General features: G+C 43.4%; 1 protein-coding gene across 1 annotated transcript in view; it reads right to left on the minus strand.

The window, feature by feature from the left end:
* The window catches only part of FLT3 (fms related receptor tyrosine kinase 3), a 75,820-nt gene that overhangs the window by 30,576 nt on the left and 24,802 nt on the right, over positions 1–20,442 (minus strand). Inside the window, exons 2-9 of the mRNA XM_079902862.1 lie at positions 20,109–20,230; positions 13,634–13,836; positions 10,880–10,995; positions 6,976–7,105; positions 4,760–4,887; positions 4,293–4,432; positions 4,043–4,196; positions 2,872–3,040 (exon numbers count right to left, since the gene is read on the minus strand). Coding sequence (XP_079758988.1) covers positions 2,872–3,040; positions 4,043–4,196; positions 4,293–4,432; positions 4,760–4,887; positions 6,976–7,105; positions 10,880–10,995; positions 13,634–13,836; positions 20,109–20,230 — 1,162 coding nt within the window. The remainder of the gene's footprint in view (positions 1–2,871; positions 3,041–4,042; positions 4,197–4,292; positions 4,433–4,759; positions 4,888–6,975; positions 7,106–10,879; positions 10,996–13,633; positions 13,837–20,108; positions 20,231–20,442) is intronic.

Below are 20,442 nucleotides of genomic sequence, written 5' to 3' on the forward strand. Positions count from 1 at the left end.
AGAAGATAACTACTTGGGGTCAGGGGTGCAGAGTATGATCATGGGATGAAACAAGATTAACTAGCCCACTAGATTGCTCCAAGACCCATAGATCAGAGACACAGTCCTCTAATTAGTGAGTCTGTCAAATCTTAAGAATTGTGCCAGATGTCACCAGCACAAGCAGCAATGACCTCGCAGGTGGCCCCTGGCACTTAAATGTGCCTGTGTAACTTGAGGGGGTTGGGGGGAGACATCACCTTATTCACGTTTGTAGCCCCTTATGGCATTGAGATCATCAAGAAGACATTAAAGGAATATTTGTTGAACTAAATTGAATGGATCCTCTATCTCTTTGAATCAGGTTCAAAAGAGAATCCGGTAGAACTAAGAGCTTCTCTGACAGGGGGTCACAATACAAAGAAGGATGGGGAAAGTGACGGCACTGACATCCTGAACACAGGTAGTCAACTCAACTAACAGGAGAGGGGCTGACCCCCTGCCTTCTACTTTCAAAAGTTTGATGGTTCAGCATAAGGGCTTATGACAATGGGGTGACCCCTCCACGGCAGTGGTTCTCAACCCCAGGCAATTTTTTTCTCACCAGGGGACTTTGGCAATGTCTGGAGGTATTTTGGGTTGTCACAACTTGGGGTAGGGGTGCTACTGACATCCAATGGGTGGAGACCAGGGACGTTGCTAAACATCCTGCCATGCACAGGAGACCCCCAGAATGAAGAATTACCCGGCCCAGGATGTCAACAGCCTGCTGTTGAGAATCCCTGAATCAGGGGACTATGTGTCCGTCCAAAGGTTGCTTTCTTAATTACTTGAAAAATGAATGCTTCGCACATTAGGAGGTTTGGGCGAGAGGGCAGACGATGCCATGCAAACCCTGCGTTACAGCTCTTCTTAAAAAAGCAAACAAGGGTCAGTCACAAATCACTTTGGGGTATAGAACAGCGCAGTCATCAGGAAACGAACGGAAGAATCCAGATGAAAAGAGCTTATTCTGACTCTTCACCTAGACCCGTGCTATCCAATAGGAATATAAACAAGCCGCTTCGGGCTCCCCTGGTGGCGCAGTGGTTAAGAATCCGCCTGCCCATGCAGGGGACATGGGTTCGAGCCCTGGCCCGGGAAGATCCCACATGCCGCGGAGCAACTAAGCCCGTGTGCCACAACTGCTGAGCCTGCGCTCTAGAGCCCGTGAGCCACAACTACTGAAGCCCGCGCACCTAGAGCCCGTGCTCCGCAACAGGGGAAGCCACCGCGATGAGAAGCCCGTGCACCACAATGAAGAGTGGCTCCCGCTCGCCGCAACTAGAGAAAGCCCGCGCGCAGCAACGAAGACCCAACGCAGCCAAATATAAATAAATAAATAAATAAATGAAATTTATTAAAAAAAACCAAACAAGCCACTTATGTAATTTTAAAGTTTCCAATTAGCTATCTAAAAAGTAAAAAGGAGTAAATGGTAATAATAGATTTTATTTAACTCAATATATCTAAAATATTGTCATTTTAACATAAAATCAAGACAAAAATTATCGAGGTATTTTACATTTTGTTTGTCATACGAAGGCTTCAAAATCTGCTGTGCATGTTACAGCCACACAACATCTCCATTGGGACCAGCTGCATTTCAAGCTCCCAATAGCCATATGTGGCTGCCGGCTACTGTACTGAACAGCACAGATCCAGACCCGTGACGGGAATCACCAGAGGTTCTCATTAACAATGTGGAACCTGGGGGCACTTCCCTGATGGTCCAGTGGTTAAGCCTCTGCGCTTCCACTGCAGGGGGCGTGGGTTCAATCCCTGGTCGGGGAACTAAGATCCTGCATGCCAAGTTGTGCAGCCAAAAAAATAAAAATAAAAATGCAGAATCTGGGATTGTGCCTCGATTTTAGTTCAGCATGTTTGAAACGGGAGTCAGGAATCCACTGACTCTGATTCAGTGATTCAGCTGATTCCTTTACAGTGGTTTATGGACCCGTTATTGAGCATCAGTGATTGACTCTCGACCACTGACTCGCTGGAGAGATGACAGGTACCTCTCAGCTCAGTCTATCCTGAAACCCTGTTACCTAGGATTAGTTTTAAGAGATAAGGGGTATCATAGTCATAGGAAATACAAGGAAGAGCTGGATTTTTGGGGGGGAGAGATAAATTAGGAGTTTGGGATTAACATACACACACTACTATATGTAAAATAGTTAAACAACAAGGACCTATTGTATAGCACAGGGAACTGGACTCAGTATCTTGTAATAACCTATAATAGAAAAGAATCTGAAAAAGAATATATATGTATGTATGTATAAACGAATCACTGTGCTGTACACTTGAAACTAACCCAACATTGTAAATTAACTATACTTCAATTAAAAAAAAAAAGAGAGTTCTTTTTTTTTTTTTTTTTCCAAAGAGAAACTTGACTGCAGTTGGACAAATCCCCAGGAAAATAAGATTTTCCTTCAGCACTCATCATTGGGCTATTTCTGCATTTATTTTTGAAAACTTAAATCAACACACCTATAGGTAGTGTTTTCCTGTTTTTAAGGGGTTTTACTTCCTCAGTCATCTGCAAACGGCTGAGAGAGGCTCCGTGTACCAATAGTATGTACTCTCAAATGGGAAGTAGCAATCTGGTGACTCAGAAAATGCCAGACTCAGACTGATATGATCCTTTCCATTTTTCGTGCGGTGGGTTACACTATCTGAACTGATGAAAGTGCTGTTACTGTGTCCTCACATCTGCCGTTTGCTTTCTCGCCTTCAATGTCAACGTCACAGCGCATAAACTTATAATACAAAACCGCTCTTCTCGAGGGCAACCAGAAGGGTTGTGCCGAGAGTGATGATGTGTCCCGGGCTGAGTTTGCTCACCTGTACCCGTCATCCAGGCCACTTTGCTCACAAGGAAATGCTTTTCGAGAGAAGGTCCATGTACATCTGATTTGTGGGTATGCTTTAAACCTGACAGAAAAACAAAACTCTTCATACTGGTCAATTTCATAATCTTCACTTGATTTGGAAGCGTTTATAAATCCCTTTTCTGTTAAAAAAAATGCATTTTTAAGTTAGATAATGAGATTCATATGGAGGAAATATATTGAGAGGATAAATAAATTTTTATTCAGCAGTTTTATGCAAGAAAACTCAGATTTGATAGTTTAACAAGAAACGCGGGAGTCCTGTCCCCATTGATAAGCCTGAGCATGTCACCTTCTGATTCCTCTCAGCATTAGATGCAAATAATTGACACTCTTCCCAAGGAAATGTATAAGTAAACCTATAGATTTTGCTGACAAGTTCAAGGGCTTGAAGGGCTTCCCCCAGCCTGGCCAACCATGGACACAGAGGGGCCCACTGACAATCCCTGTCCTCAACCAGAACGGCCCCCTCGCGACACATCCCACATAAAATAATCTCAGGTCACAAATAGAATAGTCTAGCCAGAGATATTCACAAGGTTTCCCTATGGAACACTTCCTTATTAGTTGAATAAGAGAATCCCTTCACTTCTTAGCATTTTCATGATGGCCGAAGGCTGCCACCTACTCCGAGATTACATAAAGCGTGATTATTGTCAGATCCTACAGAGCCCACCCAAACTTCCATGCATCTAAGTGCGTGTCCCACCCTCTCAGCCATTGCTCTCTACCCCTGAGAGGCAGTTCTCAGGTAGTTCTTAGAACAAGTGCTTAATAAGGGTCGAGTTTGTGTCTGGTTCTCTGCCAGGTCTGGGAGTATAGGATAGAAGGGATTATTCCTGTCCTTAGGAAACTTCCAGCCTACTGGAAGACAAAAATCCACAAACAGAGGGTCACATTACAACGTGCTGCCTGCGAAGACAGTGGCATTCAAGCGGGCTTGGTTTAACCAGAAAAGGAAAGGAAGGGGCAGCTTGTACTTACAAAACTCCCCTAATTCAGTTTCTTTCTCAGCTTTTTGATACTAACATTATACTGAAAGCAGAATTTGCAGTACCTGCCCTACATTCCACACTGAAACAACTAAAAACGTGAGTACAGGTTACGTGCGCAGCCCGCATTACCTAGGATGGTGACCAAAGCTGATTTACTGGGATGCTCTGAAGAGGAGCAAGTGTAATAGCCAGTGTCGTTTCTTCCCACTGATGATACAAAAGCAAACAGAATCCGTATCATAGTTCTGTTTGTGGAATAGGTACTCATCTCAAAGTAGCTGCCCTAGATTTTAATAAAACAGAGTTTGAATGGAGTGATTTCCACCTGGACTCTTGGTTCATTTTTCTGCATTTTCAGGATGGAAGCTCATCCTCTCACCTCTTCCAGTGCTTTATTCTCTAATTCCCAGCTGAGCCCGAATCCATGGTTCACATGAACAGCTTTGCACCTTATCCATAAGGGTTCCCCTACTTTAAGAAATAATTGTGGCGGTGTGGTCTGAGGAGTTTGGTTTAGATCTAGAAGATGAAAACACCCCAGGTAAGAAAAACAGTGATTTTTTTTTTCCTCATCACAAGATATATCCTGAACATTCTGCAGAACAAAGATTTTGATGGCATCTCAAATGTTCCCAACCATCTCAAAATAAAAGAGTCTTTCAGAGACCGACAAGGCTCTTATGAAGAAATGAGCACTCACAGAAATCTAAATATTACACTGGAAATGGCCTGAAGGAGCTATAGAATGTTTGAAATTGAGTAAGGACCTAAGGGGTGATGATTAGTCCCAGCTCATCTCTAAGGAACACTCCCTGAGAACAGAACAACATGATGCTATGGTCTTACCAATAGTGAAGAGTTTCGTACATTCCCTGCCCAGCTCATTTCTTGCACAGCACCTTATGTCTGTTCCAAATAACTCATGGAGTACACTTGCCTCCTTTGTAATGACAGCTGGACTTTCTCCTTTACAGCTGCAATTAAAAAATAAATGTCAGTACCATTTTTTTTTTTTTTAAGATTCCATATATATGGGTTAGTATACGGTATTTGTTTTTCTCTTTCTGACTTACTTCATTCTGTGTGACAGACTTTGGTGCTTTGCGATGACCTAGAGGGGTGGGATAGGGAGGGTGGGAGGGAGGTTCAGGAGGGAGGGGATATGGGGACATGTGTATGCATATGGCTGATTCACTTTGGTGTACAACAGAAACTAACACGGTATTGTGAAGCAATTATACTCCAGTAAAGATCTATTAAAAAAATAAATATCAGTTGATTAAACATCTTTTAAAATTACAAATGAATGTTCAGGAGAAGAACCAAATTAAAGGTTCTAGATTTTAAGAGCCTGATAAGAAAGCAAAGACAGGAGCAGGTCACAAGGCAAACCAATTCACAACTAGTTAGTAATTCCTCATCTCACCCAATTAGAATAACACTAGAGAGAATCACATAATAAAACAGTTTAAAAGCCTTTGTGTTTGGTGACCTCTTGGTTGTTAAAGAGAGAGAAAGAATGGAAGAATTGAGAAAAGACAGAAAAGGGGGGAAAAAAGAGAAAATGGAGAAAAGGAAAAGCATGATTAGGTTTTAATACAGCTTAACAAGGTGTAGGTATGCTTTCTTTGAAGCTCTGAAAAGGACAGCCAGTGAGAGGGAGAGAGGCCACAGTTGCAAATGTCCCCAGAGTCCCCGGAGCTCACAGAGGAGAGGGCAGTGTCACTTGAGGGGTGTCAGCCACACCTCGGGATTTGAGGGACCACCTCCCCTCTCCCGCCTCCTTAACCATCACCTTTCCCAAAGCAGACACGGCTATTGGACTCTGTGTATAGTCACATTTCTTCTCTTTATCACTTTAGTCAAATGTATTCTCGTCTTTGTTTATGCATTACTCCTTGAGGTTTTTTTTTTTTAATTATAAGACAACAATAACTATGTTTATTTTGGAAAATCCAGAAAAACCCAAAGAAAAGAATATTAAATTGCCCGCATTCCTACCACCATGAGATAACAACGGTTACTATTTTGCTGTGTGTAGCTTTCTAATCTTTTCTTTTCTGTGCGTGTGTGACGTATACATCTATAGGTAATCTCTTTTTCTTGTTCGTTTAAAATTTGGGATCCGCTCATATTATTTGGTAACCTGATTTTTCACTTTTTCTCCTTCTCTTTAGTTCCCTTTTTCAGTAAAAGTGCTTTGGTAAATTTTAACTGGTTCAAATGGCATGAACCGTTACTTTGTGAGCACTTAGCTATGACGCATGAAAAACAAAAGTGAACATTTATATGGTACTTACTATCTGCCAGGTACTGTTCTATGTGCTTCACATGTACCAGTTCATTTACTCATCAGAGCGATTGTATTAAGGTAAGTACTGCTCCCACCCGCATTCTTCTGATAGGCGGGGAGGGGTTAAGTAACTTGCCCAAGGCCACACAGGTATAAGCAAAGCAGGGTTCAAACCCAGGCACATTCTACACCCCTAAACAATCGTATTAAACTGCTCTTAGAGTAAACATCATAATCACAGATTAAACATTTATTCACAGGGAATTTCTTACTTATAGGGAATTATACACTAAAAGCTGGACCTTTCTTTTTCCCCAACCAAATGCTCAGGGAGTCCACAAGCGTGTAACTTAAAAGGGCTTTTATTCGTGTCATGTGACATCCAGGGAGGGTCCTACAGGTCAGTGACGTGACAGACGAGGCGCTCCAAAGGGCTCGTCACTAAGGTGTCCCCCACCATCCTCCCTGGGAAGCCCACACCAATCATTCTTTAAAAAGCCAACGTTTCCTGGGCTTCCATGGTGGCGCAGTGGTTGAGAGTCCGCCTGCCGATGCAGGGGACACGGGTTCGTGCCCCGGTCCGGAGCCTGTGCTCCGCAACGGGAGAGGCCACAACAGTGAGAGGCCCGCGTACCGCAAAAAAAAAAAAAAAAGCCAACGTTTCCCGTTAACAGGGTGATAAATTGTACAGACAGTATGATGTCACCTATATTAGAAAGAGACCGAAAAAGTAAAGTCATAAAAGCAGTTCTCTCCCCACATGTCATACCTGTCACTCTGTGAATCGCAGAACACCCATTCCACGGTTGGTTCTGGAATGCTCTCCGAGATGCAGACCAGGGCATCCTGATTTTCCATTTTTCTAAAGTAAGGTCTCCTTAACGTGTAAAGCAGCGTATCTAAAGCATCATAAATTATTAACGTTTTAATATTAAACATGTTTCATATTATAAACATTAAAAAAAAATAACTGTCTTAGCAACCTCCTCAAAAGAAGAATTCTGCACCATGAAGAAAAGTTAAGCTTTTGTGCCATAGCGGTGTCTTCTGCTCCACTCCAAATATATATAATAACATAGCCCTCCTCACCAATACATTAAATTCAACTCTGGCTGAAATGCTAACTTTAGCATTTATTCTAATGCTAATGTCTTTATTTATTCTAATGCTAATGCTAATGTCTTTGGGTATTTCATGAATCCAAAGACAACTAATGTTTAGTGGAGTGAAGCCACGTAAAAACACAAATATCAATATGCATGGGAAAAAGAAAAGTAGAAATAACATAAAGTTTATAACACATACGTATATAGTTTAAGACCCAACTTTCTTCCCATAATTGTATCTAGAACTAGGCAGAAATATAGCAGGATGGAGGTAGAATTGGAACAGAGTTGAGAGGCTTGGTTCAGCCTCCTGTTCACATTGGACCCTCACACCTCTCCCCTCGCCCCTTCTCCCCCTCCCCCTCCCTTCACATATAAACTCTCTGCTTCTGCTCGGACCCCTTAGGAACAGGAGTTCATGACCTCCCAGAGTCGATCCTCCCATTTTTCAACAAACCTTTTTTTCTTTTCCAAAGAAAGTTTCCCATGCTAAATTTCAATCTTCCTCCTTATAATAAATTCTGTTTAAAAATAGTATCTAATACTTTATAGATATGTATATACATAGCAAAGAATATATGACGAGTTAATTTTGAAACATAATAATAAAAACAATACCCGTGGACCCACGCTCAATAACCAGAATAATAACAAATATCTTTGAATCTACTTTTGTCCTGCTTCTCCTTGTCTCTCAAGCCTAGGTTAACTTTATCCCGAGTTTTCTGTTTATCGTTCTCATACTTTTACACATATTTCACCACATAGATGTGTGGCCCTAAACAATATACTGGTTTGTTTTGTTTGTTTTTGAGCTTCAACATACGGCATCACTCAGTATGCAGTCGTTCACAACTTCAGTTTATGTTTTTAAGATTCGTCCATGGTTTTGCATGTAGCTATGCTTAATTGATTTTGCTACCACTACATTGTGTTCCATGGGTGGATATATCACAATCTATTAGTCCATTTTCTTGCAGTGGACAGTTGGGTTGTTTCCTGTATTTTGTATCACCAACAACGGTGCTATGAACATTTTGGGCATTCCTAGTGAGGCAGGTGTGTTAAGTTTCTTTACAATATACCTAGGAGTGCAACTGCTGGTCCATATAGTGTGAGCACTTCTGCTTTACACATAATGACAATTTGTTTTCAACAGTCTCCTGGGTATAAAACGGTATCTCACTGTGGCCCTAATTTGCATGTCTCAGTTATTAATTTAATATGTTTACTGACAATAGTGAAATGCCTACTCATGTCTTTTGTTCATTTTTCTACTGGTTTTTTTCTTATTGATTTATAGAAGTTCTTTACCTATTATGGCTATTCATCCTTTGTTGATTATGTGACTTCCAAACATCTTTTCCCATTTTCTGGTAGTTTTTACTTTCTCTCCCTGTAATTGCTGACCATTGGTCCCAATTTTACCCTCTAGAGCAATTTTGTTTTTCAAGTGAAGTTTGTTGCCCCATGAAAATCCTTCAAATATTTAAAATCAAATGCGGAGGTCAAGGGATATCATTATCATCGAAGGCATTTTAACTAGTTAGCCCAGGTTTCCTGACTCATGCCAGAAGGGTTTCCTCTACGTTACACTGCAATCAATCTTCTTCTCTCCTCAAAAATATTTCCTTCTCTCTGCTAAACATTCTTAATTCCCTCAGCTGCTCCTAATCAAGGAATTCTAAGATCTTCACTATTCTGGTTGCTCTGTTTTGTCAATATTCACCTGAAAAAACTGTAGAACTGAAAAGAGTAATTTTCCATTAATTTCCTTTACCCAGACATTACATTTTCGTGAACGCTGCCAAGGTTCAGATTTCCTTTTTTAGCAACCATGCCATACTGTTGGTTCATAGTGAACTTGTGGTTCACTAAACCCTTTCCTCTTTTTCACGCTGACTGTTGCCAAGTCTACCCCACCTGATTTTTTTTGAATCCCACCACCCAGCAGCACGTTAAAAACAGTTACAACTAACTTGAATGATTGTTGTGCTATTTTTACATTGTAAATCTTAAGTGAAAAGAAGTTACCCTAAATAAAGAGAGCAGATGCCCATTTATTTTATACAAATTCAAGTATAAACACTTGACAAAAAAAAAAAAGAGAGAGAGAGAGAGCAAGAAATCTCTTATTCTCTTCCAACCTGAGGATTTACTGTCCCACAGAGCGGGGGTCGGGGACTGGGGAGGGGGCAGGGAAAAAGACCAAAATCAAAGAGAAACAAGAGGTACCTCTTGACTTCTGACCTTCTAGGGCTCTGGTCCTATAAATATCAGAGTAATTGAAAGGCTTTTCAAAACAAATGTTGACCGATTTGGACCTTGCTGGGGTTTTGCCCGACAGGCTGACTTTGGAACCTAACACCCTGTCCCCAGCCCTGGTCAGATGACACTTGGGGGAATCGAAACGGCCACGAGTGCTCTTCTGTTCGCAGCTCTGAGTGCGAGACCCAGTGCGGTGTGGCCCAGAGTGTGGACCTGGCCACGCTCGGCCTCGGGCTGTCGTGCCCATTTCCATACCTCTCAGCAAGCCGTTCACCTGCGATGGTGGGTGCAGAACAGACTCGGCCAAGGGGAGCCGTGGTTCCCCCGAGCCCCGCACCTCTGTGGGCCGGACACACGTGCACCACAGCCTCCGCCTGGCAAGACACACCAAGGCGTAGCCCGGGAGCTTGCTTTAAAATGGATAAAGCCAGAGTTTCTGGAGCACCACCCTGGCCCCTAAAGGCAGCGGGACCCATGTGAATGCCTCCACCGCTAGTCCCCATTTGTCACGTGGGGTAAAGCAGCCAGTGGGTACAGGGCTGAGTCCACACAACCGCAGGCCTGCGCGTAAGTGGGTGGAAAGAAGGAGAAGCCAGGAGACACGCAGATGGTGGCTCGGCCAACGGCACAGCTGCTCCCCTGGGTGAGAACTTCCACGTTGTTCCTGATGGTTTGCGTAGCGATCTGGTGTTTGTACGAACACAGGAGCCGCCAGGTCCATGTGCTTATTTAAATGGAATTTTTAATTGATTAAAATGAAAACTTCGGTCACGCTGGCCACATTTCAAGTGTTCACCAGCCACATGTGGCCAGTGGCTACCTTACTGGACAGAGCAGACAGACGTTCTCATCGCCTCAGACCGCTCTGTTGGACAGATCTAAGCTCTTGACATCCTGAGGTGTGTGTGGGTATCCCCATTTTACAGATCAAAACACTGAGGCTCAGAGAGACTACGTGACCTGCCCAAGGCGGTCGTATCAGATCCAGAATAAGAACTCAGGTCTTCTGACTCCATGGTCAAGATGCTTTCCACTTCTTCCCTGTCATCCATCCGTCGCTGAAAGAAACGGGGAGCCGGAAAATAGAGGATGCCCTGGGTTCTGAAGAGCATTCACTCTCACCATCCGTGGGTCACGTCAGGATCTCAACAGGCGATGGGGTGGTGGAAGCGAGTTCAATTAATTCAACTACGTATCGAGGGAAACCTGGCTCATGTGTCTGGGGAAGCCAGTAAGAGCTCTTGGGTCCTAACTGCTCCTTTAGAATATTGAGGGTACCGAGTAGCAAACAGCACTTACTTCTTATACTCACTGTAAACAATACTGTGTAATTGGTGGCTTCACTCTGAATAAAAAGTAGGTATTCTCCAGCCTGGGTTTCTGTCATTTTCAAAATGACCATGGACACAACTCCTCTGAAACGCAAGAAAGAGAACTGGTTAATCTGGAAAACGTGTGAAACAAAAACCCTCGCATTTCACACTGAGTCAGAAGGTGGCTGGGCGCCTCTGGTCCACCTCGGTGGAGAACGCAGCTCCCGTCCTGTGCCGGCGCTCAGCCTGGGCCTTGTTAGCTTCACCTTGACCTTTATCCAGTCCCTCCCTTGGGAGTGAGCACCTTCACCTCATGCTGCCCAAGCCCCTCGGAGGGAAAACTCCTACCAAAAACGTATAGACTTGGTGGGACGCCCTCCTTGGCAGTAGTGGACCATTCCTGCCAATGACAAACCATCCTCCACGGGCATAGCTGCCGGCCACCCGGCCACCAGCCTCCGTGCCCCACGTGCAGAACCAGATGACGGTACAAGCAAGACTCAGTGACATCAAGAACAGTCCGTTTTGTGCCCCCCTCCCACCCCCTCTAGAGGAAAGAATTCAAGCAAAATCAGACACAAAGCATTTTCCTATGAGGTAGTAATTACACTGATATATCACAAAGGAGAGATGTCTCAATGTGAGTATTTCTAACTTTTCAGATACTTGGTAAAGGTAAATTTGGCTAGGGGCATTCTCTTCAAAGAAACAACTTTGATGTGTGTTTGATATCTGTCCTCCTTAGCGCTTAGAATACTCTCTAGCAGTCTGTTGAGTAGTGTTGGATTTAAATGGACACTTTCTGACCTTTAGATGTTACTGCTCAACACCTGGCACCAGCTGGGAGAGTCTATGCAGAATCTCAGGCCCCGTCCACACCTACTGAATCGAAATCTGCGTTTGAACAAGACCCCAGGCAAACCAAGGGCACAGGATATTGGAACAGCCCTGATTTAGAGCTCCAAGCAGCGCGGTTCCAGAGTACTGGTGCTTGCGTTCATACAGGCAGTAAATTAGTAAGAAATATATGTATTTTCTGCTTATGCAGGTACCCTGGGGATGTGCTCTCTCTCTCTGAACCTTCACTCTCCTGGTATCACGTGAGAACTCTTGGGCATATCATACAAAACTCTAAGACGGTTATCAAAGCTTAGGTGTGCAATCTGTCTGGCTATGAGTCTAAGCCCAGATTTAATTTCAGTAACTCTTTACTATGGAGAAGTTGCTAAAAATGTTTTGGTACTAAGTTAACTAATCCACATAAGACCTATGATTTGGGCTGCCTGTCCTAGAACAAAAAGGCAACCTCTTAGCAGAGTAAAAGGAACCCTACTTTTTTACTTTGCGTTTTTTGGCCTCAATCTAACAAGAACTGTGTGGCATCAGATTTTAATAAGATTACCAGAACGTTTCTTTAAGCCAAAATTCTTAATAGAAGATTGCCTTTGGTTTAACCCCAAGAGAAAAGTAAGCAAAACAGAGAAGTGAGTAACAGGGCCTCAAAAGGGGAAAGGAAAATGAATGTGCTCTAAGATTTAGAACCAAACTTCAGAATTATAGCTACTGTCCTGAAAATTACTTAAACATTGGTTTGACCTTAAAGACACAAATGTGAATACTTGGTACAAGTCAGTCACAGATGTTCTCCCGTGTCTCAGTCAGGTGGCATGGAACCCCCTTTGGGTCATTGAGGGGCCATTTCCTGCATTGCTCCTAGAAAGACAGTGGTTCTTCTATAGCTTTGGGTCACCTGAGCACCCCAAGAATTAGAGAATAAAGCACCTTAGAATTAGTAAGTGGGCATTTCAATGGCCTGTGCCCCTTGCTTCCTGCCCCACCTGGTCTCGGACAGCAGGGGGCAGCAGTCAGCCCAGGGTTACATACAGGCTTGGTGGTCAATCTACAAACCTTGGCCACGATATCTTTCTGGATGGTGAGACCAATGTTCCCCACATACAGATCAATTTCTTACTAAAATGCTTTGTGGATATCACATATCATTGCAATTCTGCTCATCATACTGTGAAACAAACTATGTAAAGCCAAGGGTTCTTCCCCAAGGATTTCCCAGAAAGAAGCTTCTCACTGCTTCAACTAGAAAGCTCCTTGCTACTTTAACCAGAACGGAATGAAAACTTCCTAAGTTTTTACCTTTAAGACAAAATCCAGTTTAAAAAACAAGCCCATCTTTAAAATCCCAAATACTCTTCATTATTTGTTTTACATTTTGCCAGTCATCACTGCTTTCTTAGGCCCTAAATATACCTATACATCTGTATATAAGTTTTTAAATGAATAGACTTTATTTTTTAGAGCAATTTTAGGTTTATGGAAAAATTAAGGAGGAAAAAAAATTAAGCAGAAAGTACAGAGAGATCCTGCATACACCCTCGCCCCACTCCCACCCCTCACACACAGCTTTTCTATTAGTAACATTTTGCATAGGTGTGGTGTATTTGTTACAACTGATGAGCCAATACTGGTATTAACTAAAGTCCACAGTTTACACTGGGGTTCACCTTTTGTGTTGTTTGTCCCATGGGTTTTGACCGCTGCAAAAGGTCATGTATCCATGCCTTAGCTATTTTTAGTTTATTTTCTTTCACTGGAAATAAGAGTTACAGTGAACATGTACAGAGATTGGAATAGAAATTCTAAATGAAGAAAGAAGGTCTCTGTATGGCAAGAAACTATTCCTCCAAAAATCCTGACGGTTGCACATTGCCCCGCCCCTGCTTACCTGTTTTGTAAATCAAAGTGCGGCTGGCAATTCAGGGAGCTGTGTTTAAAGACCCAGAGACAGGAAATGTTCCCCGGGGTGGTGACCAGCACTTGCAGTGTGATGGATGCGGTCACGTCCACCTCCACGGTGGCCGCTTCGTAGACTGCCTCCGTGCTCTCGGGCCTCAAGGCACAGTCCAGGTCTTCCCGGGATTCTGATGCCTATGTCATAGACAAAATGATGTGAACTTACTACAAGTGCAGGTTCAATGCATCTTCTTCTTAGCTGGAACCTTTATCAAATAAACACATGTTGACATATGACACACACAGCCAAGCACATCATAACCCACTGAGGATCATACGTCTGACCAAAATGCCTATAAATTACAAGTCTCTAAAGAAAAGACAGATAATTGTAGGCTGCATTTTGAAAATGCTTTATAGACTGTTATGGGTTGAACTGTGTTCCCTCCAAATTCTTTTTTTTTTTTGGCTGTGCCGTGTGGCATGTGGGATCTTAGTTCCCCGACCAGGAATCGAACCCGTGCCCCCTGCAGTGGAAGCTCGGAGTCCTAACCACTGGACCACCAGGGAAGTCCCCCAAATTCATATGTTGAAGTCCTAACCCCCAGTACCCCAGAATGTGACCTTATTCAGAACCGGGCCTTTACAGAGGTGATCCCGTCAAAATGAGGCCATTAGGGTGGGTTCTAATCTTATGACTGATGTCCTTATAAGAAGAGGAAATTTGGAGAAGACAAGCACACGGGGAGAACGCCCTGTGAACATAAAGATGGCCATACAATCCAAGGAGAGAGGCCTGGGACAGATCCTTCCTTCACAGCCTCAGAAGGAACCAAGCCTGACGACATCTAGCTTTTAGCCTCCAGAACTATGAAACAATAAATTTCTGTGGTTTAACTCACCCAGTCTGAGACTTTGTTATGGCAGCCCTCACAATCACAAACTAATATACAGATAATAATCATAAAATTAAAGCACATAGGTATAGGGCACTCCATGGTGTCCAGTGGTTAGGACTCCGTGTTTTCACTGCTGGGGGCCCAGGTTCGATCCCTGGTCAGGGAACTAAAATTCCACAAGCCGCGTGGCTCGGCCAAAGAAAAACAAAAACAAAAAAAGAATACATAGGTATATGTTTTTGTGATTACTGGTATGCAGATAAGCATCTACATAGTAATAGTAAATTAGTATCTGTGTTAGAGGGAACTTAAAAACTAAAATATTGGGTTGGCCAAAAAGTTCGTTCAGGTTTTTCCGTAAGATGTTACAGAAAACCCAAACACGCTTTGTGGCCAACCCAGTATGTTCTGGGCAGACACCCCCATAGGCTCATTGCCACCATCACACCCCTTGCCTGCTTTAAATAACTGAGATATATTGAGAGGACGGTTTGCTAGCAGCTTCTGCTGCTGGACCCCTCACCTCCTACCCCCCGACACATAGTGTAGCCCTCACATGTGTGTACGCACACACACACACACACACACACAAGCTTCTGCAGGTGAAGAGCAGGGTAGGGTAGCTCTTCTGCTACTGACCATAAGCCATATTTCTGATTTTATTTGTTCATTTCTTCAGTTAGTATCTGGTGAGTTATTTAGTCAATATCTGATAAGTGCTAGACCACCTGCTGGGCGCAATGGGGCTAGGGGAAAAAAGACACTGACCTTGTCCTTGAGTTTTGACTCTAATAGGAAGAAATAACTAAAAGTGACATATGCTGTGCCCCATAAACAGATACCGACTACTCTGAAAGGTGCATTTAAGTGCTCTGGACCTTCTGAGGAGAGAGAGGTGACTTCCAGGCTGGGATAGAGGGGGTGGGAATGCTTCACTGGAGTACAGCAATTGAGCTGGATCTTAAAAGAGGGACATAAAGTAAAATCAAACAGGGACTTCCCTGGTGGCGCAGTGGTTAAGAATCCACCTGCCAATGCAGGGGACACGGGTTCGAGCCCTGGTCCGGGAAGATCCCACATGCCGCAGAGCAACTAAGCCCGTGCGCCACAATTACTGAGCCTGCGCTCTAGAGCCCTCGAGCCACAACTACTGAGCCCGCGTGCTGCAAGTACTGAAGCCCATGCACTCTAGGGCCCGTGCTCCACAACAAGAGAAGCCACCGCAATGAGAAGCCTGTGCACCGTAATGAAGAGTAGCCCCTGCTTACTGCAACTAGAGAAAGCCCGAGCGCAGCAACGAAGACCTAATACAGCCACAAATAAATAGTTTTTTGAAAATTGAGTTATTAGGGCTTCCCTGGTGGTGCAGTGGTTGAGACTCCGCCTGCCGATGCTAGGGGACACGGGTTCGTGCCCCGGGCCGGAAGGATCCCACATGCCGCGGAGCGGCTGGGCCCGTGGCCATGGCCGCTGAGCCTGTGCATCCGGAGCCTGTGCTCCACAACGGGAGAGGCCACAACAGTGAGACGTCCGCGTACAGCAAAAAAAAAAAAAAAAATTGAGTTATTAAAAAAAAAGTAAAAACAAACAAAACCCTGACATGCTAGGAGAAAATATTTGCAATGCATATTACAGATAAAGGGCTAATATCCCTAATATGTAAATAATTTTTTAGGGAATTCCCTGGCAGTCCAGTGCTAGGACTCCACATTCTCACTGCCCAGGACCCAGGTTCAATCCCTATTCAGGGAACTAAGATCCTGCAATCCTCACAACGCGGGCCAAAAAAAGGAAAAAATAAAATTTTTTTTAACATTGAGGGACACAGGAGCCAAAAGACAGAAAGTGGGAAAAATGGGAGAAAATGTAGAAAAATAGGAGAAAGAGGGACTTCCCTGATGGTCCAGTGGATAAGACTCCACGCTCCCAATGCAGGGGGCCGGGGTTTGATCCCTGGTCGGAAAACTAGACTCCACATGCCACAACTAAGAAGTCCGCATGCCACAACTAAAGATCCTGCATGCTGCAATGAAGATCCCCCATGCTGCAACTAAGACCTGGTGCCGAAATAAATAAACAATAAGGGGGAAAAGAAAAAATGGGAAAAAGAAATGAATAGACAATTCACAAAAAAGCTATAAAGAATGGCCCTTGAACCTATGAGAAAATGTTGAAGCTCACTCATGATCAGAAAAACTCAAAACAACACTGAGATATCCCTTATCTATCAGGCTGGCACAAATTTTAAAGTATGACAACACATTTTGTCAGGGAGGCTGTGAGGAAACAGCTACTCTCACACATTGCTGGGGGAATGCAAACAGGTGCAACCCTTCTGCAGGGGAACTGGAATTCGGCAACACCTAACTGAACTACCGTGCACTTCACCCTCTGAGCCAGCAATCCTATTTTGAGGGCTATATCTCCAGCAATTAATTGCACCATCATTACAGTTGTAAAATACTAGAAACCACCAAAATGCTCATACATAGGAGATTGACTGAATAAACTACGGCCCATCCACACAATGGAGGACATAAAGAAGGATGAGGACAAACTCCATGAACTGATATGCAGGGATTTCCTGGATAGACTGTTAAGTGAAGAAAGCTAAGGGCAAAAAGTATCTACTTTCAAGTATGCTACCCCTCGTGTAAGAAGATTAAGAAAATGCACATGTATCTGCTCATTTGTGCACAAGAAACACAGGAATAATACAAAAATTCTAAAGGAACTGGTGAAGTTCAGGAGGTAGGTGGAAAAAGGATGGAAACTTGGTAGTAGGCATGAAGAAGGCATGATACTTCTCTGAGTATATCTTTTTTTTTTAAATTTATTTTATTATTTACTTTTGGCTGCGTGTGGGCTTTCTCTAGTTGCGGCGAGTGGGGGCTACTCTTTTTTGTGGTGCACGGGCTTCTCATTGCGGTGGCTTCTCTTGTTGCAGAGCACAGGCTCTCGGCGAGCGGGCTTCAGTAGCTGTAGTTCGTGGGCTCTAGAGCACAGGCTCAGTAATTGTGGCGCACGGGCTTAGTTGCTTCCAGGCATGTGGGATCTTCCCGGACCAGGGCTCGAACCCGTGTTCCCTGCATTGGCAGGCGGATTCTTAACCACTGTGCCACCAGGGAAGCCCTGAGTATATCTTTTAGTACATACCTTTAGCTTTCAGGACCATAGTCATGTTGCACATACTCAAAAAAGTAAATCATTAAAGCCAACCAGGATATAGGGGGAACTCAAAATGGAATACAAACCAAGTGAAGTTAATTGTATCACAAATAACTAACATAACCAGAGTGAAGGTGGTGGGAAAGAAAAGAACGAACATAAATAACTTCGGAAAATAATGCTTTGGACACTATAAGGTCAAAGACAAAAAGAACTGCACACAAATACTGTATTCTGGTGTTGTATAACAAAAACTGTTGTCTGATGTTGTTTAAGAATTACTAGGTCTTAATACAACCCTGAATATTGCATAAGAATATAATTTATACGATATAAAACACAATGCAGCACTTAATACTAGGAACTGAGATCAATCATCACTAATTTTTTTTTTAAAAAAGCTTGTTTTATAAGAAAACACTTAAATGTGTGCAGCTATTTTCTCACATTGAAAAAACACTTAAAGGGACTTCCCTGGTGGTCCAGTGGTTAAGAATCCGCCTTCCGGGCTTCCCTGGTGGTGCAGTGGTTGAGAGTCTGCCTGCCAATGCAGGGGACACGGGTTCGTGCCCCGGTCCGGGAAGATCCCACATGCCGCGGAGCGGCTGGGCCCGTGAGCCATGGCCGCTGAGCCTGCGCGTCCGGAGCCTGTGCTCCGCAACGGGAGAGGCCACAACAGTGAGAGGCCTGCGTACCGCAAAAAAAAAAAAAAAAAAGAAAAGAAAAAAAAGAAAAAAAAAAGAATCCGCCTTCCAATGCAGGGGACGCGGGTTCGATCCCTGGTCGGGGAACTAAGATCCCACATGCCACGGGGCAACTAAGCCTGTGAGCTCTGGAGCCCCCATGCCACAACTAGAGAGAAGCCCATGCATCACAACTAAGAGCCCATGGGCCACACCGAAAGATACTGCGTGTCGCAACTAAGACCCGATGCAGCCAAATAAATAAATAAATACTAAATAAAAGACACTAAGACTTTAAATTGTCATAGCAAATAATATTAAATTTTTTCTTGTCTGCACAAAAATACTATGTATGCAAAATGCCTTAATTATTAATAAGTCAATGTGTTATGACACCAATATGTGTTAAAAAGTTAAACCAACCATGTTTCTGGCATAAAAAAGAATCATGTATTAAATCAGGAGTTTTAGGGTAATTCTCTGGCGGTCCAGGGAACTGAACTCTGCCCTTTCACTGCCAAGGGCTTGGGTTTGATCCCTGGTCCAGAAACTAAGATCCCGCAAGCCAAGTGGCACGGCCAAAAAAAAAAAAAAAATCAGGAGTTTTACATGCATGTAGAAGGTTGTTATTGACGCCTATTTCACACTGCTTAAAATTTGAGAATATTTTTAATATCTCTGATTTTGGGAGGGAAGTGGGGGGTTCCAGGGCATCATGGCATGTGTCTATGTATTATACTTATGTTAAAGAAAACAGAGTGACTATATATCTGTATGAATCCTTAACTGGATAAAAGCCATAGAAGTGGCTAATTTATGTTCACTTTTTATTGTATATAGACTTTTAATATTTTCACTTCTCGGTTATTTAAGCTTCCTTCATTTGAGTAAATAGCTAGGCTGCGATAGATGAATAGCATGAAGAAGAGTAACGACAAACAAGGTTGGAACTTGGAGTCAGAGCCAGATTATGGAGCGACGTGCATGTCACTTGAAGCCGTGGGAAGACCAAGCCGGGCTGTAATGGATGTAGCCCTGCTTCAGGAAGACCCATGTGGCAGCCCTACCTGAGCTGAACTGTAGAAGGAAGAAGCCACTTATGATATTGTTGTGACTATGAGGGCTGGAATTAGGGAAGTGGCAGGGGGACTAGGGAATATGAGGTGGTTACAGGAGAACTAGGAAAGAAAGGAAATTGACAAGACTTGGTAACTGACTGAATGTGAGGGCAAGGGAGAGGAAGCAGTCCAAAACGAGGCTGAGCTTTCAAGCCTAGGAACTAGACAGGGCCATAAACAGAAATCCATTAAAACAAGAAGATGCTTGGGGAAATAGAAATGAAATAAATTATACAGGTGTGTCTCAATGAGCAAATGGAAAAATCTACTTACCTAAATCCAGGAGACAGTTGGAAATTAGGGATTCAGGCTTGAGAGAGAAACCTGGCTTCTTTTTAAGGAGAAAGGGCAATTCCTGTTTCTTACTCATTCTAGTATCACTGTCCTTCCTGAATCTAAACCCAAAGAGAACAAGGCTCTTGATGGAATGGAGTGCCAGGTAGCAATGAGTAGAGACGCTCATCTGTACCAGATATGAGTACATAGTATACTTAAATACACAAAAAAGAAAAGCCCATAAGCCATGGCAGGTGTCAATAGCTTACAAAGTATGGTCTCTAGAGAAAATAGCTAAAGTTGTCATTTTAATATTACTTTACCAAGGGATTCGATGATGATGTCCCCACTGATGAATCATTGTTTCTATGGTTGATTAAAACACACTTGATCACAGGCAGATCTTGATTTCTGATAGTCTCAAATATCATTGCGGAAAAAACAACTGTAAAACAAAATAAAGACAATGATGTTGATCCATGCACACCTTAAAAAGAAAATACGTGTTTGTCTTACAACAAAACAAAATGTAATCAAGGGAGGGACTTCCCTGGTGGCGCAGTTGTTAAGAATCCGCCTGCCAAGGCAGGGAACACGGGTTCGAGCCCTGGTCTGGGAAGATTCCACACGCCGCGGAGCAGCAGCTAAGCCCGTGCG

This window comes from Stenella coeruleoalba (assembly GCF_951394435.1).
Source record: "Stenella coeruleoalba genome assembly, chromosome: 18".
Classification (NCBI taxonomy): domain Eukaryota; kingdom Metazoa; phylum Chordata; class Mammalia; order Artiodactyla; family Delphinidae; genus Stenella; species Stenella coeruleoalba.